The sequence below is a fragment of the Scophthalmus maximus genome, chromosome 3, assembly GCF_022379125.1.
Source record: "Scophthalmus maximus strain ysfricsl-2021 chromosome 3, ASM2237912v1, whole genome shotgun sequence".
Classification (NCBI taxonomy): Eukaryota; Metazoa; Chordata; class Actinopteri; order Pleuronectiformes; family Scophthalmidae; genus Scophthalmus; species Scophthalmus maximus.
In genome coordinates this window covers 7,894,435-7,920,633 of record NC_061517.1, presented here as the reverse complement: position 1 = coordinate 7,920,633, position 26,199 = coordinate 7,894,435, and the positions used below count along the sequence as shown (strand labels likewise).

The 26,199-nt window shown below is 43.0% G+C and overlaps 4 protein-coding genes across 8 annotated transcripts in view; 3 read left to right on the top strand and 1 right to left on the bottom strand.

Moving 5' to 3' along the window:
• Positions 1 to 6,816: 6,816 nt before the first annotated feature.
• LOC118317109 lies at positions 6,817 to 11,887 on the top strand. 2 transcript variants are annotated; one of them, XM_047331155.1, is made up of 5 exons: positions 6,817 to 7,430; positions 8,823 to 9,014; positions 9,911 to 10,052; positions 10,583 to 10,744; positions 10,852 to 11,887. In XM_047331155.1, the coding sequence occupies exons 1-5, from the start codon at positions 7,352 to 7,354 to the stop codon at positions 11,189 to 11,191; spliced, it is 915 nt and encodes a 304-aa protein (XP_047187111.1). In that variant the 5' UTR covers positions 6,817 to 7,351; the 3' UTR covers positions 11,192 to 11,887. The 2 variants fall into 2 exon arrangements, with proteins under 2 accessions (XP_047187111.1, XP_035501462.1); XM_035645569.2 differs by lacking the exon at positions 6,817 to 7,430 and adding an exon at positions 7,461 to 8,044.
• Positions 11,888 to 13,132: 1,245 nt separating this feature from the next.
• Positions 13,133 to 25,785, top strand: LOC118316753 (caspase recruitment domain-containing protein 19). Of its 4 annotated transcripts, XM_035644900.2 has the most exons (8): positions 13,147 to 13,323; positions 14,542 to 14,687; positions 14,842 to 14,998; positions 16,688 to 16,756; positions 17,728 to 17,793; positions 17,942 to 18,004; positions 21,275 to 21,344; positions 22,701 to 25,785. In XM_035644900.2, the coding sequence occupies exons 1-8, from the start codon at positions 13,317 to 13,319 to the stop codon at positions 22,705 to 22,707; spliced, it is 585 nt and encodes a 194-aa protein (XP_035500793.1). In that variant the 5' UTR covers positions 13,147 to 13,316; the 3' UTR covers positions 22,708 to 25,785. The 4 variants fall into 4 exon arrangements, with proteins under 4 accessions (XP_035500796.1, XP_035500793.1, XP_035500795.1 ...); XM_035644903.1 differs by lacking the exon at positions 16,688 to 16,756 and having other exon boundaries at positions 13,133 to 13,323; XM_035644902.2 differs by lacking the exon at positions 21,275 to 21,344 and having other exon boundaries at positions 13,152 to 13,323.
• On the bottom strand, positions 20,458 to 23,461 carry LOC118316754 (ninjurin-1-like). The gene is made up of 2 exons (XM_035644905.1): positions 23,284 to 23,461; positions 20,458 to 20,796 (listed from the first exon to the last, which is right to left on the bottom strand). The coding sequence occupies exons 1-2, from the start codon at positions 23,435 to 23,437 to the stop codon at positions 20,654 to 20,656; spliced, it is 297 nt and encodes a 98-aa protein (XP_035500798.1). The 5' UTR covers positions 23,438 to 23,461; the 3' UTR covers positions 20,458 to 20,653.
• LOC118316742 (serine/threonine-protein kinase WNK2) overlaps positions 22,755 to 26,199 on the top strand; it is a 46,226-nt gene continuing 42,781 nt past the window's right edge. The window contains exon 1 of the mRNA XM_035644872.2: positions 22,755 to 22,889. The gene's annotated coding sequence lies outside the window, so the exon portion shown is untranslated. The remainder of the gene's footprint in view (positions 22,890 to 26,199) is intronic.

The window sequence follows — 26,199 nt, the reverse complement described above, 5'->3', positions numbered from 1 at the left end:
ACAACAGCATATGAAACAATGTCAGCAGATATTTGTTTGAATATGCTTCTGAGATTTAAGAGGATTAACGTTGCACATTAATGCACATAGTCATTCTGTGTCATCTAGGGTTATCGTATACTGTAGTTTTTATTCCATTCCCTTTTTTTTTCATATTCGCTTCTAGTTTTCACTTGTTTGGATTATTCATGATGACTGAAAATAGTTTTTTGATGAATTTGGTATTCAGCATTTCGCTGGGATTTCTTTACATAATCTATATATTCTTTTATTTTATATCTGAAAAGTAGAAAAAAACAAAAAACACAGAACTCCACAGCTGCTATAGCGACCAAGTCTGTACTTTAGCACACTTAGATTAGTCCTCGAAGAAAAAAAACATAATGTCACGATAATGTTAACATGCTGATGCTAAACAGATATTAAGTCTGGAATGTTTTACATTCTCTAATCAGCAGTGAACACGCAGTACAACTGAGGCTGATGAGAACACTGTTTGCTTTGCTGTAGCTGTTTTGATTCACTCAAATATTTTTTATAAATATATTTTTTAATATAACAAGGTGCAGCAGTACAATGAAAACTCACACACGGTACAAGCACTGGCCACGTTGGTGCAGGAGCAAGTGAGCACATTTTACCACTGAACCTGAGATAACAAGTGTTGTTACCGTTGGAGACTGGGAGGCTGCAGTGAAGCGCAGGAGTGCTGTGAGCCACACGAAAATATGCTCACAAAGAAAATGTTAACATGTTTGTGTGCATTATTCTAGTAACAACCACCACAACACAGGATACATTTTAATAATTAACCCTTCACACATGTACAAGTTATAGTTCATTCATTTATGCAGAAAAAAACAAAGGAAGGGACGATTACAGAAATCCTTCACTGAGAGCGTCGCTGTGAAATGTAGAAAGGCTGTTGCTGCTGCCTTAGGGCCATTTTTCTACGTCTTGATTCAATTCAGTTTCATCTTCCCTCCCCTCGGTTTTGTCTCCACGCAGTCATTGCGCTTGTTTTGCATTTATTGTCAGCAGAAACATATTGATATGCATTTACAAAAAGGGAGAGGGGACAGCTATTGATAGGTGGTAGGAACCATAACTTATTTATTTAGCGAGTCAACACGAAGCGTCAGAATGATGAATTGGGAGGCTGGCGTCTCTGTGGAGCGGTGAGCTGCGGTGCAGAGATAGAGAGCAAACTGCTGACGGCCTCCTTCTGTCGTAGTTCTACATGCTGTACATCCCGAGCACAGAGTGCAGCCGGGTGGGCCCTGTGCCTACTGTGAGGAAACCATGCTGAGATAAGCTCTCACCATCTCTCCAGAGTCCTCTCCTAGAAAACCCATGGCTCTGTCCTTTTTTTGTTTTGACTTTTTCTGTCTTTGAACATTTATCCGAGCGACTATTCTCTCAGCAGTAGAAAGTGAGGGTTTGTTTGGCTGACAACCCATGTTTGCAGCAGGAAGTGGTGCTCCTCCTCCCTAATTCTTCGCGCGAGGGTGCGTTGCGTGCCCTCGCTTCACACCCGTGTGTTTGCCAGTGACAGCTGACTCTACCAAGGTCACAGGAGAACTGTAACTTGTCAGACTGACCTCCACCAGAGCCCTCAAGGCTTCGCTTAATGGCTCCTTTCATCAAGGGCACAGACCTCTTCCAATGAGCACAAGAAAAGGCAAGGTTGGTGGAACTGAGCCACTGTTGTTGTTGCCAGCGATGTAACGCAGAAGGGCCGTGGCTGAAAAAGAAACGTCCAAGCAGAACATTTCTCATGAGGACAATTTGTGCAGGGTTTCAGGTTGTGGCCACAACCCAGTGCCGCTTGTTCTTCTTCCACAACGGCAGAGGAGGGTGGTTTAATGGGGAAGCTGCATATACCACTGGAGCTTAAGCCTCTTACCGGGTGTCGTCTTTTTTCTTCTTTTCTCTTCTTTTCTCATCTCTTCTCTTTTTTTAAGCCACATTGCTTTGTCAATTTATGAGCCTGTCCTACGTCACTGTTTAAGTTCAGAGTGACGTAGTGGCATTTCTCCACACCCACTGATGGACTGACATGATTGGTGCAGACATCCTTGGTCCCCAGACTAATGACTTTGGTGGTGTTCCAGCAGCACGTCACAGGAGGCCATTCCACCTAACACTTCCAAACACCTCGGGAACTATGACTCCATTTCCCTCAACTCAGCAGTGTACTCTGAGACGAGCTGGATTTGAAATGTCCTAAAACAGCCACTTTTAGTGGCTGATGTGTGTGTGTGTGTGTGTGTGTGTGTGTGTGTGTGTGTGTGTGGGTGTGGGTGTGGGTTCATTTCCCATTTGGACCATGTATCACACAGCAACACCCACCCGCAAATGCAAATGCAAATGCTTCAATGGTTTCTGTAGTGAAGCAAGAAGAGAGTTCTTCATTCCTTTACAGGAAGTGGTTGCAACTGTTTCCTGCCATGTTTGTCCTCTTGTACCCACCCGGGTTTCAGTGTACCAGTGTCTATGTTTTTGATGTCAAATATGTTCCTAATAGGAAACCTTGGTTTTGTACCGTCAGAAGACGTTATGTGCCACTGATGCAATTTAGAAAATGTCTCTTACAACTCACTGAATGATTTTCTGGAAGTTACACCCTAGATGTATATTTAGAGCAGAGTTTCGTAACCATTGTGCGATCTGGCCTCCTCACTGAAACAAAAATCCATCCAACGCCCTGGGGGAAATGTCCTACTTTTAATCACACAATCTGAAGGAACATGATAGTGATTTACCAGATGACGATGACGATGACGATGATGATGATGATGGTGATGATGATGACGAGGAATTGCTGTAATAGTAGCAATACATCACATGAGACAGCGTCATTCACATCTTTGTCTCATTCAGAGCTTGAGTGCAGGTAGAAAAAAGAACAAATCACATTCAGATTCACAGGCACTGGAGAGACTTGGTCATTCTATCTTAATATGCTAATTAGAGGCCGTTAAGGTGGATTTGATGATGATGATTTTAAGGTCTATTTAAATGAATGAGCATGATGCCCTCAGAAGAACTATATAATGGCTCCATTTGCTTGAACACCCTTGACTCTTCGCAAAATCCCGTACAAAAGACAAAATACTCAGAGCTTGTTTTATTCTGACAAATATGCTAATGTACGTGTGTGTGTGTGTCCGTGTGTGTCAGTGTGTGTGTGTGTGTGTGTGTCTGTGTATGTGTGTGTGTGTGTGGGTGTGAACTCGCCCACACTTACACTAAATGAAGTTTTTCTCCGGCCTAAATTACCAACATCTAATGACGAAAAACACCATCCATAACTGCACTGTCTGCTCAGGGTCATTGAACAAACGACGCTGTGAAACGCCAGACCTGAATATGTTATGAAGGACATGGAGCAACATGGCCGCATTTAAAGCTCAGAAAGAAATAGGAAGTCATTTGGAATAACAGCAGTCAGTTTCAGAATGAGTCATTTGGCAGTAGCACTAGTTTCAAAGTCTGGTGAGATGCAAATAAGCAAAATAACACAGTGCGTGTACATAAACATAACCTAGAGTCACAATAAGATACACAAAAATGTGTATTGTAAGAGTATTTGGGAGCTAAGCATTTACTTAAGCGAATACTCTGCCTTTAAATGACTCGGCATGAAGAGTTTAGTAAAAGAGCACTCTGTTGGAATCAGAGAAATCAAAGTTCAGTGTTCAGTTTAGAAGAAACCTGCTGAGGCCATGTTCTTCAAATGTCCTCACTGACAGCACCAACGTTCTGTCCCGCGGGCGAGAGGAAAATGAAAATAGACCCAAGATAAGACCTGGATGAGCTTCTCAGTGGAACCACCAGACCATGGAGGTCTTGATATGAAAATCAGAATTATCTTTTTTCTCTGCTATTGAACTCTCTTACTGGGACGCCAGTCCTTTGTAAAACTTTACATACGTGAGCCAGCCATTTTTCTGGGTGTCTCTTCTCCGCTAGATTTCTCTTCTGTGCTCGGGCCAGGCAACTACAGCCTCGGCTGCGAGCGCGGCCGTGTGCACCCGGTCGTATTTCCTTTGTGCGTCAGCGCTGAAAGCCAAATTCAGTTAAAGCATTTCAGTTTCATTCCTGTCGTCCCTCTTACAGCTAATGCCTCAAGTATTAGTCATTTGTGTGAAGAAAGCCAATCACCAAATACAATACAACTCAGGTTTGTGGATATTAAAGTAAAGGTGCTATTGGAACTGCCTTACTGAACAACGCCATAATTAAATGAATGCATAACCGAGTCATTTCCCCCCCCCCCCCCACCCCCTCCTCTGTGGTGTCGAGGCGCACTGTGCATGTGTAGCCCATGCCTTGCAAGCTGTGCACGTTTGAAGTATACCACTGTGGTGAAGAAATGCTTGATCAACTCAATTTCCTCCTGAAGTCTCATTGTTCTTACCCCTCTCCGTCCTCCTCTCACCTCCAGTCCTCACTCTCTGTCTCTCACCGTCGTCTTTTCTCTGCGAGTTTATGCCGAGTACACGGAGGTGTAGATTTATGGAGCGACTCGGTTGCTGGTGGCAACGATCCAGCCTGAAAAAGTGTTTTGTCCAGTGATTACAGAGACAGAAGACGGAGAGAGAAGTTTTAATGACGTTGGGGACAGACTGCCACTCTGTGAGTGAAAGACAGAGAAACGAGAGAGTGTCATTTTGGAAGTGGCCACTATTAATTTGACAATGGATGTAAAACACTTGCATCTACAGCTAACAGCAGCGCAGAGATACAGTTCATTGTTTAATGAAATCAGTATTACATGGTTTCTAGGGAGCACTTCGTTCTGACGCAGTCTATTTTGAAAACCTGGCGTTTCAGTCTTACTTCCCAGTCTTCGTATGATTCACAGTTGTAGCAGTGACTCACAGTGGGTTTTATTTGCATATTGGAAATCTCTCACCAAAGCTTTTCGCCCTTCTATGTACAGAAGCCCGGATGGCCGAGCACTACACTTACATCTCACTGGATGTTATTTGTTTCATCGCTTTGGGAAACTAGCCATGAACACTTTTTAGGGGAAGGCACCTTCAGTCTCCTTCACCCAGACCTCCAGCCATATGTGGCCTGGTTTGAGCAGCGGCGTTGACGGGGCTCTTGGCAGGGTGAGGTGGTGCCCCCCCCCCACTTAATTACCTGTGAGATGAAGTGGTTCCCCCCAGCAGAGCCACTGTGTCACACTGTGTCAGGGGCAGGGCGGACGCGAGGAGAAGACTCACCTTCCTCGCCCTCTTCTGTCTCTCCTGTCGGATAAAGTTAATAATAAAATAGCAACAGTCGAAGAGAATTTTCCTTTTGGTCAAGTGGATCTTTCATTGTGAATTTCTAATTCCAAATCAGCTTGCTTCCTGTGTGAAACAGTAAAAGAGTGATTATTGACTGTCTTGTGCTTCATTAGCACGGCTCCTGTTTGTACAGGACACAGGCCTGGGCAGAGAATACAGCACTGAGGGTCCAGACTGTACCTGCTGGGACGATGCCAGAACACATTCATTGATACTGTAACCGTCTCCAAATCAGAAGAACACTTGAACACTTTTAGAGGACTTATTTCTCCGCGTCCCCGTCCACCTCTGAAGGTAATGAACACAGAATTCACAAGTGTCACAACCGTGGACACTCACAGCTCAAGGGAGAGATGCTCATTCAGAGATTTTGTTTGCTCTCAAGTATATTCTTTTTTTTTTTTTAAATTAAAATTCAATCTATTACTCAAAAAGACAAATGCTATGACATTGGGAGTTGAACCCAAGCCAAACTCTTGCAGAGTTGCGTAGTAAATTCAGCATCTTTAGGACACATGCCTGCAGACTGATGACAAGTTAAGTGGGAATAATTCATTATGATTTTCTTTGGGCACAAACAACACATACCTCTGCTTCCTAAACTGACACGTTTTTGTAGATAAGCATTTCCTGCAGAGCCATGTCACTCAATAACATGAAGGGCACAATCAACACAATATTTTAGGACAGTTGTGAACACGTCTCTTCAGCGTTTCCATAGTTCTCGAGTCTTTTAATCAGCTCTGCTAATGTATTCATGACTGATGCTGTGTGAACAGAGGCTCCCAGTGTGTCTGAGGTGGTGTGCAGGGTTTTGCTCAGGTGAACAGGGCTGCGCCTGTGGAGACACTTATCACCCAGAGCAGAAACAGTCTGGTGCATGACCAGAATTCTCAATGACTTCAGAGCGACGTGCAGTTTCAACAAGAGGAAAGCTTGCATGCGTTTGTATATGAATACCACGCGGAAACAGGAACCTGTGTGGAGTTTGTGTTGTACGATGTTTGTGGTACTATGCCAAGCTTAATTCTTCCTCTTTTTGGTTTGAGTGTAGAAAATGCTTTAACTTGTGTAACTATGTCATCATCTTTCACATCACCAACCGTCACCCATGGTCACTCCTTTTGTAATGAAGCCCCAGTTAAAGCTGTGAACATGTATCAGTATCTTATCAATGTCATCCGTTTCCCTGACGGCCACAGGTCATGACCTCACTGTGAATGAGCAAGACACTGGAAGGAAAGTGACACAATTCTTTCTAAACTTTCTTGATGACTCTCTAAACAGTCATAGGGCGAATGTAACAGCTGAGAATGTGTTACAAGTTGTAGACAAAGATTAGTTTTTAAACTAGCCTATGTGCTTTCAACTTCATCCCAGCATCAGTAAGGCACAGCACAGATCCCCACGTTCTCACACACTCCTTCACATCGCCTGAAGGAAACAAACAAACCTTGTTGCCAATAGTTTTTTTCAAACATAAGCTTTACGACACTTTCTATGTGTATGTTGCGTGTTTACAGCCCCTGTCGACAGTATCACATCCTGACAGGCGCCAACAGAAGAGCCGTGCCACATCCTGCCCACAGTGTTGCTGCTGCGCTGTCTGGGCTGCTCGTCACCGTCCTCTGACATCCAACTTGACCTGACCTGGTGTAATCCACGAAGTCACTCAACAAGGTCTCGACCGATCACTCCATCTCTCCCTCTCCTCTCCTCTCCTCTCCTCTCCGTCCTCCCGAGCGCTCATCTCCTCCGCCTGCGCGGCAGCGGGCACTGCGCGCTCTCCGCGCCGGGCATGAGCGCGAGTGGTGAGCGGAGGATTTGTGGGAAGACTCCTCTGTGGTTGACGAGCCGCGGACTGGGAGGCAACAGGGGCGGATATATATACGTACGCGGGGGAGCTGAAGCTCGACTGCGCGGCTTCGGAATCCAGGCTGCTTTCCCTCGTACCGGGCACAGAGGAGCACCGCTGCGCTGCGCTGCGCAGCCTCCGGCTCGGCCACCGGAGCGGTCTGTGTGCAGGGGGGCGTCCGCCTGTCGGCACCATGTCAGCGGCAACAGCTTCCGTAGCAGATGTGTCCAGGACTGACGACTCGAACAGAGGGGACCACCGGACTCACTCGGGTGAATACCAAACCAAACGGTGTCTGATTTGTACTTTGGTGAGGGTGTTGTTGTGCGCATAGGACCGAGGTTTGTTCGGCACTTTGCACTTAGTCCAGCTCCTGGTAAAAGTAAAGGCCTTTTTACATAAACACACACGTTTAGTGAATGTGTGTGCATCACCTTCATAAGTGTATATTCTTCTGCGCAATATTTGTAGTTTTTTTTTAGTGTGACAGCAGTTTCATAGTCATTTCCCTAGATATAGATTGGATTTCTGAGAAATATAAATCTTTTTTTTTTTTTTATGCTGGAATGGTTTGAGGCCAGGGGACAGTAGTTGTGCACACGGGCTGATTCAAAACGAGAAGAGAGAGAAAACAAAGAGGAAATGAGAAGGGGAGGCTGCACAGCTGGGCACCTCGCGCGCGCACTCACGCAGCCACAGGCACGCACATTAACGCACGTTACATCAAATTGATGAACCGTGCTGGTCGACAATGGAGTGCGTCCTTGTGTTACATAAACGTGAACGTGGTGAGCTAATACGAATGGCCTTCAGATGGCTGTTAATCCAAAACCGAGTCTGGCCCAGTGTCATGGGGAATTCTACACAGAAGCTTGTGTGATTGTTCGTAAGGGAATGTCTTTTCTTTCTTTCTCACTGTCCCCCTTCCTGAACTTCTGGTGTGCTTTAATGCCCCTTGTTGTGCAGCCTCTCATATTTTTGGATGTCTACCCTGATTTGATAGTTACCAAGAGGATCACTGCACAATCTATTCTTCTTCAAGTTGTGCTTTTTTTGTGTGAAAACCATGCAGGCTCAGATTCCCCTCAGTAAAAGAGCTGGTTTGGATTTTCTCTGGACGTGATCACGTTATCCTTACCGGCTCTGTTGGAAATCACCGAATTGATGTCATTATGTTTATTTGCATTCCAGCAGCTTGTGTCATGATGAAGTGATGTTGTGGAGTGACTGTGCCAGACTGCTGAGACCCTCCCTCCCGTAATAAGCTGAGCACTGTGCTGCACTGTATGATAACGGTTGTTTAGCATGACGCCAGATGGCCCGCGTTTCCACTGGCCTCACAGGCGTTTTGTTTAATGATTTATCACATATCCTGCTTCGATAGTGTAAGAATCCGACGCAGCACAGCGGCAGGGTGTTACGGGGAGGGGTGCAGTGTTTTGTCATGCAGTTTTGTGCAACCCTACAGGGGCTCAGCTCTGATTGCTGTGGAAGGACTGTCCCATTCCAATCTGAATCTCATCTGCAGTGCTCCATTTCTTTCATTCTTTGTTGTTCATACTTTTCACCTTGAACGTACAACCGAGTACGTCGTCACAACCGTTGTTTTTTGTGTGCAGAAAGTCTGGTTTATCACCGAATGACCATCAGCGCTTCCCTTTTAGGCCAGTCCCAGGCTCAGTGTACACCCATGCCCCTGCCTGCCCTGGGCACCCAGAGGATCATCCAAGGTAATGGCACCAACGTGGGCACAGTCATTTCCCTGCAGTGCCCGGCCAAACACAAGTTGGTAGGAGCGCTCACATGTGTCATGGTGAACAACAGCACCCACTGGGAGGGCAATACCTTCTGTGAACGTAAGTAGATTCAAATTAAGAGTTAGTATAGAAAAAATAGGAATGATTTTTTTTTTTTAAGTTATTGTTCATACACTTTATAACCAAAATGTGTGTGTGTGTTTGGGGGGGGGGGGCTACACACTATTGGGACAAAAAACAAGTCCCCATAAAAAATAAATCATTAAATTGTAAGCAACATGTTTTGATTTTAAGGTAAGGGTTATTTAATTAGTAGCTATGCTTAAATTTAGACTAAGGCTTGAGGAAATGAATGTAATTCAATGGAGTCATGGAGACTCGACTGTGCGTAAGAGAGAAATTAAAGGCTTTTACTTGACGAACTGCAGTGGCTGCAAAACATCCGCCGAACTATCTGTCCTCTCATCATTCTGGAGAAATGGAATATATATTAAACATTATGTGACATGGCCATTGTTAGACGAAGACCCTTAAAGTAGTAAGCAATAATTGATGCTCTTAATTATGTCAAAAAGACATTTGAGATAATTTGTTGCTTGGGAATCAAAAGCTCATTTGGGGAGAATATTGATTGAATGCAGGTAGAGAGGAATATGCATTGTTAGTCATTATTTTTGGGTCGAAAAAGTAAGAGCTTGATCATCACGAGAGAGAAGAAGCAATCTCTTATGAAACAGCAAGAAATTTAAAATGGAAAAAAATTGAATCTATATTTTATTGTCCTTCCCAGCCAGTCACAATAATGAAAGACTTGTGATATCTCCGAGCAATCTATGTGGCAGGCCCATTTTTTGTGTGGTACTTGAGCCTGGACAGGAATAGATTTTGCAGCACAATGATTGTATGATTGTCTAAAATGTTGAGATATGGCTAATATGGGGGAAATAAAGTCAATACATTAGAAAAAAAAACAGTCTTCTTTTCTCCCACTCCAGCTTCCTACGAGGACTTTGGTTTCCGTGTGGCTGTGCTGGCATCCATTGTAAGCACAGCTATAATCCTCCTCATGTCCATGGCCTTCATCACCTGCTGCTTGCTCGACTGCATCAAAGAAGACAAGAGGAAAAAGCAGGAGAGGTGTGTTAGGGGATGGAAGAAGCAGTCCTTCATTAAAAAATCCAATATATGTTTAAGTGCAGATGAATTATCAGAAAAAACTTAAAGTATACAAGACTGAAAGTACTCTGATACATTATTAGACTATAAAGTAAGTAATGGATCGTGTGTAGGTACTGTAGCAGTGGAGGATGAGGTGGAGCTAGTTTTAACTACCTTATAAAGTTAAGTAATTTAGTTCATTGGTTCCCAACCTGGGGTTCAGGCCCCCACCAAAATGGTCACAAGATATATATACTGTGTTAGGAAAAGGAAAAGAAAAAAATAAATGTTGTAGAATAAAGAGGACAATATTCCCTTCTGAAAGTATGAAGCAAAAGATGGAAATTCTCAAGTCAAGTACAACCAAAGAATTGCACTGAAGTACAGTACTCGAGTAAATGTGCTTAGTTACTTTCTGGAAGGATGGAGAAAAACAAAGAAGAGAGCCAGTCAGTTTCCTCTGAGGCATTGACAGACTGAAATACAGAACTTTTTTTTTTCTTTTACAGGGAGGGAGATGTGTGGCAATGGGAGGAACGGGCCCAACATGAGGACCACAGGTCTCACTACAGCCACAAAGGCAGGAACAACAACAACAACACCCAGGAGAAGATACTTTCCCCGTGGGACACCCACAACCCCGCCATATGTGACAACATGCAGGGCTGCAGGTGAGACACGGGCCGGCTTTAGATTGAAATGCTGATGTCCCTGATGACATCCAGACCAGCAGAAACATTAAGGAAACATTCCTCCTGTTTTTTTTCTCCCTCCACAGATGTTATCAGCAATACGCCAATGGATTTGTCCGCACATATGACCCCAATGCCCCACTTGCTGCTCTACCCGGGCATGGCTATGACCAGCCTCTTTTACCACGAAATCCAGAATACGCACAGATCTCCGGTCCACCTCAATACCCTGGAGCTCCCCCGTCCTCGGGCCAAACTCCGAGCCCAGGCCTGGTCAAGAACTCAGCAGCAGGGCCTGGTTTGGTGCGGCAGTACGGAAGACAGCACAGCAGCTTGTCAGGAGCGAACGCGTCGACTGCAGAGGAGTGCAACACGAGGAGTATAAACCCTCCCAAAGAATTTCCCATAAGGATTATATCAGTGTGAGGACAAATACCATCATTCAAGAACTCGTTCAATGACCAAACTTTGTACAACAGTTTTAACTTTATCAATGAGGACTATGGGGAGTAATAACGCAACATTTTTGTGTGTGCAGTTCTACACAGTATGACGGCTTCACGGCCATACTGATCAGACTTATGTGCCTTTTGTAAACTGTAATGGCACACTGCCCCCTGCCTGAAAACCGAAGCAATCGCACCTTCAGCACACCAGCCTTGTTGGATGACAACACCCTGTAATTACAAGGTCAGGGGATTTTCTTGACCTCAGTTGACCTCAAATGAAATGGTTGTAATGAGGTTGAGGAAGGCGATTAAGGTGTTCATGGGAACATTGTTTACAATACACTGACGTCAGTTGAGGAAGTTTTCTGAGAAATTCACGTCAGGGCAGGAAAGACCACTTTCTTGGAGGAGGAGAGCAGGACTGGACTGTTGTTTTTGTAAATATAATTTCTAAGGAATGTTAAATCAATTAAAGACTTGTATGTTGAATAAGCGAGTAGTGTTTTGCAATGGAAAGGGGGCAAATTTGTGTGTGTGTGTGAGGCATGAAAGCAAAATCTCAAATGTTAACTTGGTCGTGCAGCAGCACAGTGATTTGACTGTTCTGTGTAATGATGTACAGGTAAATGACAAATTGAGGGAAATTGTGAATAAATGCATTGACAAAACCTAATGAATGCAAATGCTTCTGGGGGGGGGGGGGGGGCTGAGTGAGTCACGAAATAGATTGATCAGAATGATGAGAGTCATGTGCTGTGACCTTCGCAGTCACAAGATCTCAACCCAACTCAATTCCTCTGGTTGATTTGGGATTGACGTATTTTGCCGCACTCTACACCACCACCATCATAAGGGACTACAATTTGGTGTTAAAGGTCACTGAAGCTGAAGCTGCCCTGGAGGGTTTGGTGGCCCAACGCCTCAATCAAGCTGCTTTCAGACGTGCACTGCTACCGGCAGCAGAATTATCGTCTGAGTCCTGCCTCCTGAATGCTCTGCCCAGACGCCACAGAATGTTCCAGAAGTGTTTCTGTTGGTGTGAACAACATCTGATATTCTCCTGCTGTGTTCGTCACGTGTGAGGGCAAACTCCGGAAAATGTCCGGACCCAATTTTTTTCGGACATTTTCAGGGTTCATGTCTGAAAACAGATTAAAGCTACAGTGTCATATTTAGAAGAACTTATTTTACAGAAATTGAATACATTGTCCATGGCTATGTGTTCATATATGCATAATCACCTGCAACAAAGAACCAATGTTTTTTCGTCACCTTTGAATGAGTTAAATTACATGAGGTGGACCCGAGCTCCGTGTGAGTGGCCATGTTTGCTACGTCATGTTGAATACGTCGCATTTGCTGCCGGACCCGGAAATGGAATCAGCAGTGCGCCACCATAAAGTGTCACTGTCGGATGCTCAGATGGTTGCGGTTTTTACCACCAGATGCCGCCAGAAAATTACAAAAATGACACACTGTAGGACACTTGATGCTGTTGTTTTTCCAGGAATTTAAAGGGGAAATTATGTGAAGTAACGAAAAGACAGAAGCAACAGATTATTATTATTACTAATCTTCATTAGTAGAAGTAATAGTAGTAGTAGATGTAGTGGTAGTATTAGTTCTCCACAAGGGTGTTCTCGGATGAGAGGTGAAACGTCTTCAAGGAACTTCAACCAAGTCCAGTTGTTCCTGTTTCACCAGCCTTGTGAATTACTATGGCCTGGTTGAATGAATCTCCTCAGACACAGTAGTGTAAGTATTATTGTAATTTTATCTTTTTGCCAATTGATCGAGTTCAGCCAACTTGGGAGAAGGGAGTGAACTTAAAATGATGAACGACACCTCATTGGCTCAGCGTTAGCTACAGCAAGCTCAGCGCTGATAATCTGCCTGTCGCTTCAGTCCACCGTCACCGCCTGATAATGTCGTCACGTGCTCACGTGGCCCGGAGGTCGGTCACGTGGTCACGTGGCCCGGAGGTCTTTCGGATGTAGCGGAGCAGCAGGCACCGACACAACCGTGGACAACAGGAAGTTTCACCGGGGGAAGGCTGCTGCGGGTCGGCTTAAGAAAGTGCCACACGTCGCCTGTTTGTCAGCATGACAGGTTTGTGACTCGAGGGTTTGATGTTTACAGCAAAACAAAACACAACAAAACAAAAAAACCCTGCGCGCGGACTTGTAGGATTCGCAGGATCCCCGATAGTGTGTATGTTTGTGTGTGCGCGCGCCACTTGTTGCATAATATTGACAGCTTGAGTCGTTGCTATAGCAATATGTAATAAATATATTGATTTCACCCTCAAGCGAAAAACTATTTGGACGCTCCTTATTAAGGATATGTATCATCCGTAGTCACATTCAAATATTGAGTTTGCTTTAAGATTTTTTTTTTTAACTTTTATTAATCTGACAGTGGGAGGAGGCAGTTAAATTCAATCTGGCTGAAACTACACATTACGTCATTTGTTTCCAGCAGGATATTCTGTCACACTTTGTTTTGAACATGTGGCCAGCTGTGTTGTGTGAGAAAGAACCAAACAAACACAGTGGAAGAACAACACAGATCAGAGACAGTGGGTGATAAATCTAACACCAGGTAAACTGTTATTGCAGCCCTTTCTTATCTGCACAATTTTGAATAGTTACAACAGAAATCCTAATGACAAACGTCAAAGACAATAGTGCACAAGCAAAAGGTCAATAATTCCTGGTGACCTCCACCAAAACTAACATTAGATACACGAGGATGTTTAACTTCTGCACATCACCTTTTTGTCATGATGCCTCCTGCTGCACAAGGAGCTCATTGTTCAGGTTGAGGATCTAGTTTCAAAACATCAAAATGAGCTGGGGAGGACACTGATGGTGAGTTGACAGGAAGATGTGGGATTTGGTATTGATAATAGGACCATAATGAAATCGGGGACTTTTAAAAGTCTGTTTTTAAAATAGAGCCTCACAAAATGACCATTGAATTGAACCTGCACATTTATCTTTTTCCGCTCTTTCTGCACAAAGAAACTCAGTAGACTTGTCGTTTATACATCATTGTGACCCGATTTTAAGCATTAGTTTGGTGTTTCCAAATTTTGCAGGAAGTCTAACCACCTTTCTAAATGGGAGAATAAACCTCTTAGTCTCTTATTTTCAGAGCAGGACCGATGCCAAGACCAGCTTACGGAGAAACTACTTAAGATTAGACATAAAATCTGTAGACCTCTGATTTAGAGCTTTGTAGTATGTCGTAATTGTACGGAGTCTGGAAGTTAGAGTCGGAATAAAGCTGATTCTGTCTCCTGCTTTTGTTTTCTTCCTTGACCAGACAATGACTGTTACCATGAGCAGCTCCAGAGGGATGCCCACTTCCTGTGTTCAGATCAGAGGATGGACATTGAACTCGTTGACCGACTGGTGCTGCAGCTCAACAGGATCTACCCCCAGATACTCAGTGACAAAGAAGCCCACAGGGTCACTACAGATATCATCTGGCAAAAAAAACCAAAGAACTGTTATCAAAGTCATCATGTTCTTACACTTGAATTGGAACAGAGACATATTGTAAAGGTGCACAGGTGCAGTGAATTGATTCTGCATGTGTGTGTGTGTGTGTGTGTCTCTGCAGTTCAGGAATCTGAGCATACCCACCAAGCTGCGGTTAGCTGATCTGCTGAAGCACCTGCATTGGAAGGGGGAGGAGGCATGTCACGAATTCTACAGAGGACTCCACATTCATGCAGAGGACGTCTACTCCAGCCTGCCCACCAGAGTCACACAAAGAGGTAAAACACTGAGCAGGGCCTCTTCTTCTTCTTTTCTTCTTCTTCTTAAAGGGGACATACCATGCAAAAATCACGTTTTCAGTGTTTGTGGGCTGTATGAACCCTATAGCCCCGCTCTGAACCACTAGTTCAGATTCCTCTCCTACTGTGATGTCACAGAAGGACTCTTTTTGGGGTGAAGTATCTCCACTCTTCTGGTGAAGGGGCGTGACATTTCCTATCCCATCACACAATCACACACAATTACACACAGTGATCTGGCACACACACACACACTCCTGTGATTATAGGCACACACACTCCTATGAACTGGGATCTCCTTGCATAAAACAGGTAGTGAATCCTCTCAGAATCCAGGTACAGACACCTGAAGGAGTCATAAAGGATCTCTTCATCACAACAAGGTCTATGGTTATAGGACAACATGAATATGCCACTTTTCAAGCACATCATCTTGTGGGTTTCAGAAACGGTCAGTGTTATGAGAGTAATTACAAATGACACCAATGCGTAATCATACTGGTTTTAACTGGAAACGTTTCTCTGTTGTGTTGTCTGTTAGTACATCCATCCAGAAGTGCAGCCCTCACTTATTCGTTCATAGTTATGTTGTCCAATATGTTTTAAGTGAGACACTAAACCAAACTCAGCAACTTCCCCTGTGTTCTATAATAGTGGACCCCCTGCTGTGTAATTGCCCTATCTGACCTTACATAGGTTTATCCTCTTTCAGAAGAGAAAGGTCAATGTGCTGCCTGTGCTGTTGTTGAACTAGTGGATCCGACTCTTAACATGCTTTCATTTATTTTGAGTGTGTTGTTTACCCATCAACCATTACCGGAGTATGGTTTCCGCGGCTGTTATCTTCATTAACCGATTCTGTCCCAGTTTTGGGATGTGTTGGAGAGCTCATTCGGGGTGATGTTGGACAGATTTGACCAAAGAAAATCACCAAAGTTGACGTTGCAGTGGAGAGTGCAAGGCATTGAATGTCCGCCCACTGGGACGTCCCATTTCAATCTTCAACAACTTTTTTTTTGGCATAGGAATGTCAAACCACTGCCATTATACAGAAATACGTTTAGTATTTCACAACTGAGAGTTTAAAAAAAATATTAATAATTTAAATTTAAAATGAAAGGTTTGCATTTTCAATGCTCACTCATTTATCAATGTGTTGACATCAAACCACCTCTCATGTGTCTGGGACATCCTATCACAACTTTCACAGATGTTAGTTTGTGAAATACTAACAGCTTTTCAAGAACACCTTAAAATATGCATATTAAAGCAAGTGCTCACAGATAAGGATGCTTAGGGATTTGCTAAGGCCTTTTTCACAAACTAACAGCTGTGAAAGCTGTGAGAGGGCGTCACAGGCACATGAGAAGTGGTTTGATGTCAATGAATTAAAAAATGAGTGAGTTGTTGAAAATGCAAACCTTGAAATATGCATATTAAAGTGAAATGCCCACTGTTAAGGATGCCTTGCCTCGTCATCTTTGGTGATTTTGATTTGGTCAGATACGTGAAACATCTTCCTGAATGAGCTCTCCAACACATCCCAAAACTGGGACAGATCGAGGTTTAGAAGCGGAGCTAATGAAGATAACAGCCGCGAATAAACTGACGAATGTTAAATATGAAAATGACTTCACCCTGGTCAACCATTTTTACTTTCTGTTCTAGAGATGGCAGACCCAAAATGGTCTAACGATGTGGCAGTTCACCCAGAGCGATTTGTGCTTAATGAAAGAGGTAAATCTAATCAAGTATTAATCAGAGCAATACATACGTTATATTATACATCATAAAGGACCATGATAGTCCAAGTACACAAGGAATCAGTTTTCCATTTTATTATACAACAATAAGATTTTTTTTTTTGTTTACCTTTTCGAGGTATGTCACATTAGGTAATCAGTCAGCGTTTGTTTATTTATAATTTATTTGACATACAGAGATGCAGCTGCAAGCATGAACTACTTTGCTATGCCATGGCTGAGTGGAAAGCTTTACGTCGTTCTGCAAAAGTGATCAGTCATGCACCATAACTAGTGATTAATTGTTAATGGCCAAAACAAACCGTCTTAAACTCCACTTGCATAAGTTTGATTTGGCTTCATGACAGCTGGGGGTGTTGTTTTTTTAAAAGTTGTGGTGGTATTACAGTTTGTGTGAGAGTGTGTAGGGGACAGGGTGCCTCTGTACCCCTCTCTGATCCTCAGATAAGCCCCTTAAGCCCAACAAAGCTTTGTTCTCCAGCAAACATGGTTGTCTGCTGAACCTTTTAACCCCTAGATTCAGAATTTGGGCTCTGCTCAGCTGCGCCATTCATCATCCCATTACATTCAGGGCTCTGGCTTTGTGGGTCAGCGAGTTAAACTCACGTGTAGCAATGGCCCTCCTCTGCCCCCCAGTTCAGTCCAAAACAGCTTCCTCTGTCCTGCATTCCTTTGACCAGTTAGGGTCACATCCACTGGGTCAAAGGTTTAATGTCAGCAGGTAAATCGGTTGTCTGTCATGTAGTGACACAATGACTTGTACTAGTGTACAGTTCAGTTTGCTTTTGTTATTCACTTTAGTTCAGAACATTTAAACAAGACACCGATCCACTCTTCATATTTAAAATGCCCTTGTGATGATCCAATATTTGTGTGTGTATATATAGGTTTTATTTATCAAATAGTCACTGATGAGAACTTTATCTTTTCTCTGTCTTTCGACAGGACCGATGTTCTTCCTGAGCTGTTTCAGTTTTGTAGTTGGTATTGCAATACTCTACTATTACGGAGGTGAGTCACGCAGAATGATGGAGACGTGGTTATTTCCAGTTCACAAAGTCAACCGACTCTTCTATATCATATTGAGAACTTACTTCCAACTCTTTTTGGGTTTATCATGTCTAAACCACTCTCTGTTGCCACTCTTGTCTCTCCACAGACGGTGAGACACTGAGACGTACGGGGCCGTTTCTTCACTGCTCTGCAGCAAGGCTCAGTAAAGGTGCTAAAGACGTTTTAATTACTTATTCTGAGGTTGGAAAGCAGAAAAATGAGGCCGTTAAGGTGCTGTGAAGGCTTAAGATCTATTCCCCTGAGAAGAACAGGCCATTACATTTTCCACTTTGTGTGCCAAACCCATATACACTCTCACAGCTATAGTGGATGTTTTTTTTCTGAAATTGAACACATTTAAGTACTAATTTATTCAAGTACTAACTGACACGTTGTTTTTTTACTCTGGTTTAATTACTCTGGCTGATTAAACATCACCAAACTATGTACTATTAATCATGTGTTTTAACAGAAGGATGAGAGATGTCAGTCAGGTGCAGTTTTGATTGCTGTGCATGGGGGTTTTAAAAAGTAACTTGACAATTTTGGTACTTTGCATGTTAACACAAGCTATATTACATTTTCTTAAACGCACAACAAATAATTCTCACCAGCTCACCCACTTTCAGTGCCTTCTAATACTGTGATCAAGAGGCTTTTTAATAATCCACTGATAAAAGTGCACTGCGACAGTATTCAAACTTTGCTCAAATAAAGCACAAAATATTTTTGACATCACCTAGAGTTGCAACTCATTTTTTTAATCTGCTCTGAAGAATTGATAGTGATATTCATAGAGCTACGCATATTAGCTTCAAACATTTATTAAAAAGGGGGGGGGGTTGTTTCTTGGACTGTTAAGTTTGCCACTTAACTAAGATGTTTTCTTGTATTAAACTCGAAAAGGAGATGATAATGGAACATTAATCTCAATACGTGAACTGCATCATGAGGCCACTAGAGGGAACTGCTCCCTCATTCAGTGAACCAAAGTGGGCGTCAAGGAGGATGTAAAATGTTCTTGATTGTGTGAAGATTGAGAGGAATAGACAGTCCTCATTAATTAATAACGACCAACAAATTGATTGAATAAGTTAAGTCAGCTTAATTAAGTGCTGCATTAAACGCTGCTTACCTGACTGCTAAAAAAACGTGTAGGGTGGATACATTTCATACTTACTTTAAGCCCTTTGAAGCTTATAATAATGAATCAGTAGGGAAATAGGCTCATCTAAGATGGTGCATAAAGTACAGCTTGGAGGAGGACTCAGGTGTCTGATCCCCTGAGATCTGCAGCAACACTTCACCGTCTCTGCAAAGAGAGTGAAACAGATGAAAGAGGGGAGCCGGAGACAGAGGAGGGAAGGGGAGGTGCTAACGGGGGCTGGAGGTGTCACCAGGGTGATTGTTCAGTTGGAATACTGGCATCCACATTGCCTTGAAAGAGAACTATTAATAGTGCGGCTTTCCAAGACCTAAAGCTCCTGGTTGATCATCTGCATCCTCAGATTGTTGACCTCCCACAGAGCCAGTCTGCTGAACCTCAGGACTGGGAGGGAGCCACGAGTATAGGAGCGAGAGATATACATTATGTATGTACTGTATATCAGTATACAGATCTGCCCTGAGCGGAGCTGTGTGCTTGTATGTGTCATCAATCTGTCTCTCGGCTTGTCTGGCTGTTTCCACGGTTACCAGTGATAGTTGTGGAGGAGGGAAAGGATAGGTTTGTGACGTTGGTTTGTCAGCTGAAAGGTGCTTTGTCACAATCACGCTGAAGGGATTATGGATGTGGACATGAATATTTTTTCAGGTATTTAGCAGATAATAATGTGAAACCCTGGCTTTTAATATTCTTGTGTTAAGCCGCTAAAGCGTAAAAAATGAGCATTTGCTCGGGCTCTAATTGGTATTTCAGTGACACGGCTGAAACAGTCTAATTAAGGCTTCCGTTTTAACAAGCAGTTGTGCCGGGGTCTGTGCTGTGTGGACTCTGACTCACCAGCTGCTGTCGGTCCGGAGAACCACAGACGCACTCTAGCTCTGCTCAGAGGGAATCGTGGCACAACCGAACATTGTTATAATTGAATGTTAGGCACGACGCCTGTGGTTGAGGACAGATGTGTCGGCAAGGTTAGCGCTGCGGAGGTGGGTCAGAGTTTTGAGTCACACCCTGCTCTGCATACATGTGCTCAGCAGACCCATCAAACCTGCGGGTCAGAGTTGTCTGGAAAAGCTTGTTCGAACGTCATCAGTGTGATTAAAAATTGAAGCCTGTACAGCTGTCAGCATTTGTATGTGTGTGTGTGTGTGTGTGTGAGAGACAGAGAGAGACTGTGGTTGCGCATTTGTGTCTGACCAGTGCTTGGGGTCACTCTCGGGCAGCAAAGGAGACATTGTGAGGTCACATGTACCTGACTGCTGCTGTCTCCACTTTCCTGTTTGTCCACTAGGAACAAACGTCGTGTTGTGTGCACACCAGACCCCTTTGTCAAATTGTCTGTTTCCCTCTTGTTTTCTGTTTTCTCTCTGTGCCTGCAGCAGTGTTGGACAAAAAAAAGTTTTCTAGTCAAAGAAAAAAAGCAGTTGGATTTTGTTTTAGTTTGTTTTTCTGGTGGAAATTTCTCTGTGGTCCTGGAGAGGTCAGTGTGTTTGTAGGTCAGGGAGGGGAATGACCAAAAACATGCTGACTACATGGATGTCTATAGGAACAAACTGCACAGAGAGGCAAGAGAGAAAACACCAGTTTGAATAGAGATGGGAGCAGAGTAAGAGGGTGAAAACAAAGAGCTAAAAGGATACCTGTGAGTGTTCTTGGTCAGTTGCTGCCGTTTGGCTGGTGGACTCCAAAGGCTGTGATGAAGATGTTAACCACCACGATGATGAAAACCAGGCCCGTGGCCAAGTTTTCCAAAGTGTTCAGCCTCCGGTGCTTTTGTTCATCATTCAGGTTCCATCTTACTGTGGACAAAGCCAGGAAACCAACTTCAACAACACACCAACACGCACACTCCTCCAATGACCAATAAAACATCGGCAATCAAATTTATTCTGGGACTCGAGCCAACTCATTATGACACACAGCTTAATTGTAAACCATAAATCCATGTATACTTAATTCTGGGTTCAGAGAGCTCTCATGTCCTTCAGTGATCCCACCAACATGCAGGGTATCAAATATTCATTTTGACAAAAGCGCATGGTTTGAGGATTGAGGAGGAATATGTTTCAAGTTTTCACTGATCCTCTAGATGTTGGAGCCACAGATGCGTCGGACAAAAAAACCCAAATCTGTAACAATGAAACAGGAAACTGTTTTTGGCGCCATTTTCTGATAATTCACCATTTATAATGCCGTTAATTGATAATGTTCTAATTCCCAATAGATCAATAAAAGCCAATAATGAAAGTCTTTTTATTTCACTATTCAATTCATCAGGCTTACCCGTCCAATTGACTGACTATTCACCTTTGGGAAAAAGACTGCAAGGAATCTGGATCAAAACCAAGTATAAACAATTTATTCACATTCATAACTGCAGACTGTATTAACTGCAGACAAATTAAGATATTTGTAGTTTGTATATATAATTGTTCAATTTAGTTACTACATGACACAAAATATAATTTTCAGAAATGTACTACTGTATGTATGCAGGGTATAAGGTCTGTTTATTGTTTTGTGTAATTGCTGAGTATAGTTGTCCACTTATCTGTGCTGCCATGATCATTACTGTCTACTAAAAATCCAAATACTTGGTGGTTTTAGGTAACAGTCACACATTGCGGGATCAATATTATTGCACAAGCAACACACAGAAAGAACAGAACAGGGGAGAGAGAAAAAGATCAAGGGAAGCTTGTGTTTCCTGTATAACATTGCTTCATTTAATTTGTGCTTTTTTGGACCTTAATCTAAACAAAAATGTCTAAATTAAGGCTTGTTGTCCGCAAAAACACCAAGTCACCATAATCTAAGACATTCCATTGTAAGGTCAAGACATGTTTTAAGATGAGAGTAAGTTTAGGTCAAGAATCAGGGTGTGGGTTAGCGTTGGAGTTAAGCTAGTATTAGTTATGGTTACGTCGCTGGGAAATTAATGTAAGTCAATGTGATGTCCTCTAAAGTCCTGGTGTGAAGACCCCGCCTGTGTGTGTGTGTGTGTGTGTGTGTGTGTGTGTGCGTGTGTGTGTGTGTGTGTGTGTGTTTGTTATCTGCCTCCGGTGGGGTGGGTGTTATGTAGGCCACTCACATCACGCACCACTGGTTCTATTAGACAGAGCTGGAGAGGGAGGGTGGAATGAGGAGGGGAAGTAGAGCGGGTAGCGGGGTTCAGAACAGTCAAAGAAAATGAAGAAGGAGGAATGAAAAGAGCAATGAGAATGAGACATGTTTGATATTCTGATGGGGATGGAGGGGGGGGGGGCAGCGGAGTCAGAAGATTTGGTGAATGGAGGGGTGGGGGTGGGGGGGTCACGGGGGCCAGGCGCTCATGAATGTGTGATGCCTCTCACATGCTGACCGGCCTTCTTTCTGACACGTGAACTTTTAAAATGCATAGTAAGTCTTGTCTAATAGTTGATTACAATTGATTTTTATAATTATAATCAATAATAGCTATTATTTAACATTTTTACCAACTGGGAAAAAATGAATTAATTAAAAAAATGAATTTCTCTATTTAAGGAATATCTAAAAAAAAGAAAGAAGAGGGTTTGAATGAAGCTCAACTTAACCAGACATTCATGGGAATGTGTCCAAACATTTGATTCATACTTGATTATTTCATATCATAATTGAAATAGGAGAGAGATTTCACACGAGAGGATACTGACAGACCTTCCTTTATTTGATCCTCCTGCAGGAGCTGAGATGAGTCAGTGTGACTTGGCTTAAGTTCACTGACCTGCTGTCCTGTCTGCAAAATGATCTGCACCGGTAAATATCATCCTAACTCATCGTTCCTTCTCAACGGACCTGTTTTCCTAAACCCCAGCCGTGGCTGTAAAACGCGGACTTCTTCAAGTCGGATCCCTGGACGTGTGACTATCCGGTACTTTGATATTTAGATTGTCATCTTTATTAGTATTGACACATTTATGCACGAAATCAATCACCTTCTCTTCGTTCGATATCACAAGTGCCGACCGCAGCTTTTGAACCGCGTGAACTCTGACCTGCATGGTGTCAGGAGTGGTTGCCATGGTTACAGCTAGACTACATCTAGTAGTGACCTGTTTGTCCAGGAGTCAGTGGACTTGACATTGGTGAGGGGGACGCTTTGTAGGGCCAAAGGTGACACGTGGTAGGCTTCAATCTTGCCGAAGGACAGGATGGATGGAGGAGGTGACGCAACACAAAAAGCAATTAAGGGATGAGAGATGTGAAGCATCTCTGACAGCAAAGACACCTCTGGTGTAACAACAGGCCTCTGTTCAATCTCTCACCTATGAAGATAAGCAGGACCCCGACTGTGACCTGCAGACACAGGGAGATGCTGATTAGGGTGACGATGGGGGCATAAAAGGACAAATGTGGTCCCTGCTCCAGCACTGCCTTAAGCTGGGAGGCGTTGGCCATCAGGAGAGCCACATCCAACATGCTCTCAGCTGCACTCTTCTTATTAGCATAGTGGTTCATGTTCAGTGGGGCCGGGATGCTGGGCCCAGCATCTGGGTGGGGGCCCTGGGGAAAGAAGAAAGTAATTGACACAGAGATAATGTTTATGGCTCTGAGATAATGCCTGGAAGAAGAATGCATAGAAAGAAACAAGAGAGGAATGCTTTGTGCTGCGTTCTGTTCTCCCAATAGAGCAACAAGGCAGCATGTTGATGAGACAAGCAGTCATTTTGTGCTTCCTGTGCAGTGATGGTGAGAATCTGGTTATCACTCTTACCTAATTAGCACAAGAGCAGCTATTGCAGATGGGTGACCTTTGAAAACAGAGCCATTAGTACGACTAGGAGTTACTGACCCGCTAGTAGCAAACCCATTAAAAGGTGGTGCACAAGAGAAAGTCAGCGTGTGTAGTGTTCAAGCCATTCCATATATATAGCTATGATTTTAAATGATCACATACGGCCTGCACTTTTTCTTGGTCTTTGCTCACAGCAGATTATACTGTATGTGTTGCTGAGAGCTGCACTTTTCCCTTTTTTCTGTCTTGCCGGTGTAAACATTATTATATTACCTACACTATGTAGAAGGAACTTCAATTGAAGGAGAATAATTTAAGTTGTGTCCTTTCTCTGAGGTAACAGGTGATAAATGAAAGCGTATAAGAATTTGTTTTTTAATTTAAAACAAGAGGTAACAAGTTTTTGTGTGTGTGTCCACTCCATCCCAGTGGAATCTGTATTGTAAAGACAAAAACATACAGCCGGCCAGCCTGGATAAATAGCCAATTTGTTGAAAACTAGGAAATAAGATGCTTTTAAAATGATTTAAAAAAATACGTCTTCTGAAGCGCTGATGAACGAACAGCTTCTTTGGTGATGCTTCGCTATCACCTGAGCACCATCACTAAGAATGTGGGCATGTCAAGGCCAAATACCTATTCACCCTCTGAGAAACATGAAATAATCAGCAGTTCTCCCTCACAGCCTTTTCCTCGAAGATTAAGCCTCCCCCTGTTTCTCACAACACATCCCCTGCAGCTGCTGAAAGTGTAGTTTGTCAGAGACAAACCTAACCACAGAGCTGGTGCGAACTGTCTTTCCTCTTCATTTGCTCCGGGGTTGGAGACAAAAAGAGAAAAACAAGGAGAGCTGCACCCTCCAATTAGCTGCAGGGCCAGCTACAGCTGAATTACAATGTCTTTAAGAGATTCACAACAATCAGCTGGCATGGCATGAGAGGGAAGAACAAGCTGCACCATGGGTGTGGTAGTGGGGGTAGAAGAAGAACTGGTACTCTGGTTTAGTATTTGGATCAGTTTTTTTTTGTCACTGCTGTGATAACTACTGGACAAGCCATGTTCATTTCTCTTAATAAGCCTTTGATTTTAGAAAATGGATTACATGTGTCACTGGCCAAGTCCTTCATCCAGCAGCGCACCTATTAGTTTAGATTTTATAATTTGGCATAGCTTCATGGGAACACGGCAGGCACATTCTGACAACATCCAGCAAACCTTTCTCAAAATCCTTTTCACTCATGGAAAAAGCCATAATGCCCCATGGTACGACTCATATCAAACAGCTCTCCTGAACATGTTTCATCACATTCCATGGGAAAAGCCATGTGGGGTGGTGCAGTGCCCTTGTGACTGTGATTTGTGCCAAAAGCCACAACTGGCACACTGTCATGACGTGTCAGGGTCAGCCGTTCTGCTCTCTAACACGGGCTTTTCAAAGGAAGCCCTTTATCCCAGAGTCAACAGACCACAGAGATAATGCTCGTTGTGAGATCACAGGTTTGGAAATGTGCAATCAGGACGTGTAGAAACACAGCAAACACACAAGTTTTCTCCAAAATTCACCAGTGAACAGAATTCACTTTCTTCACATACTGTATATGATACTTGTCGTGCGTACACACTAGACCAAGACACAGAGTCCAAGCTTATTGTCAGGATTAATCATGCTGACTACTCATATCATATGGCTGATAATATAGTACAATGACTTGCAGCAGAGGAAAGATAAGAGAATATCGGCTTTGGTTTGTGTCACATATGTAACTCGGTCACATGGGGTGAAGAAAAAAACATGCTACATGTGCAAAAACACAAATTACAGGACACATCTGATCCAAGCTTTAATTTGGTATCATGCCTCAAATTAAAGAAAAAAAACACAGAAAAGAACCCACATTTGCATATTTGGACTGACTTTGGTTTCCTCATTCTAAAAACAGAGCAGATGTCTGTCACACGGCCATTTTATGGATCTATTGTTATTTTTTGTACAATCTAAAATGAAAGGTCTTCATTAAAACAATCGTTCTCTGCCTGTTTCAATGCTTATTTTTGTGATGAATTATTCACACTGCATTCCTCGTCTGAAATAGTGTGTGGGGACACGCAGAGGAGAGAGAAGGGGAAACTCTCAGTTATGTGTCACTGTGGAATAACAGATAAATTCATGTAATAATATTTCTTATATCCTGCTTCCTATAGAATCACATCAGGTGTCATATATATATATATAAAATACAGTTTGTCTGTAAGAAAAATTATTTGATGGAAATCAGATAAGATTGTTGTTGACCAAAGTGCTGTACTGACAAATAAATATGCATTTAAACAAATTAATGAATGAATAATTTAAATGATAACTACATCTAAAAATACTTTAGATAAATAATTCATTGGTAATATTCACAATTCAACAAATTTCTGTTACTATAATACTAGATTTTAC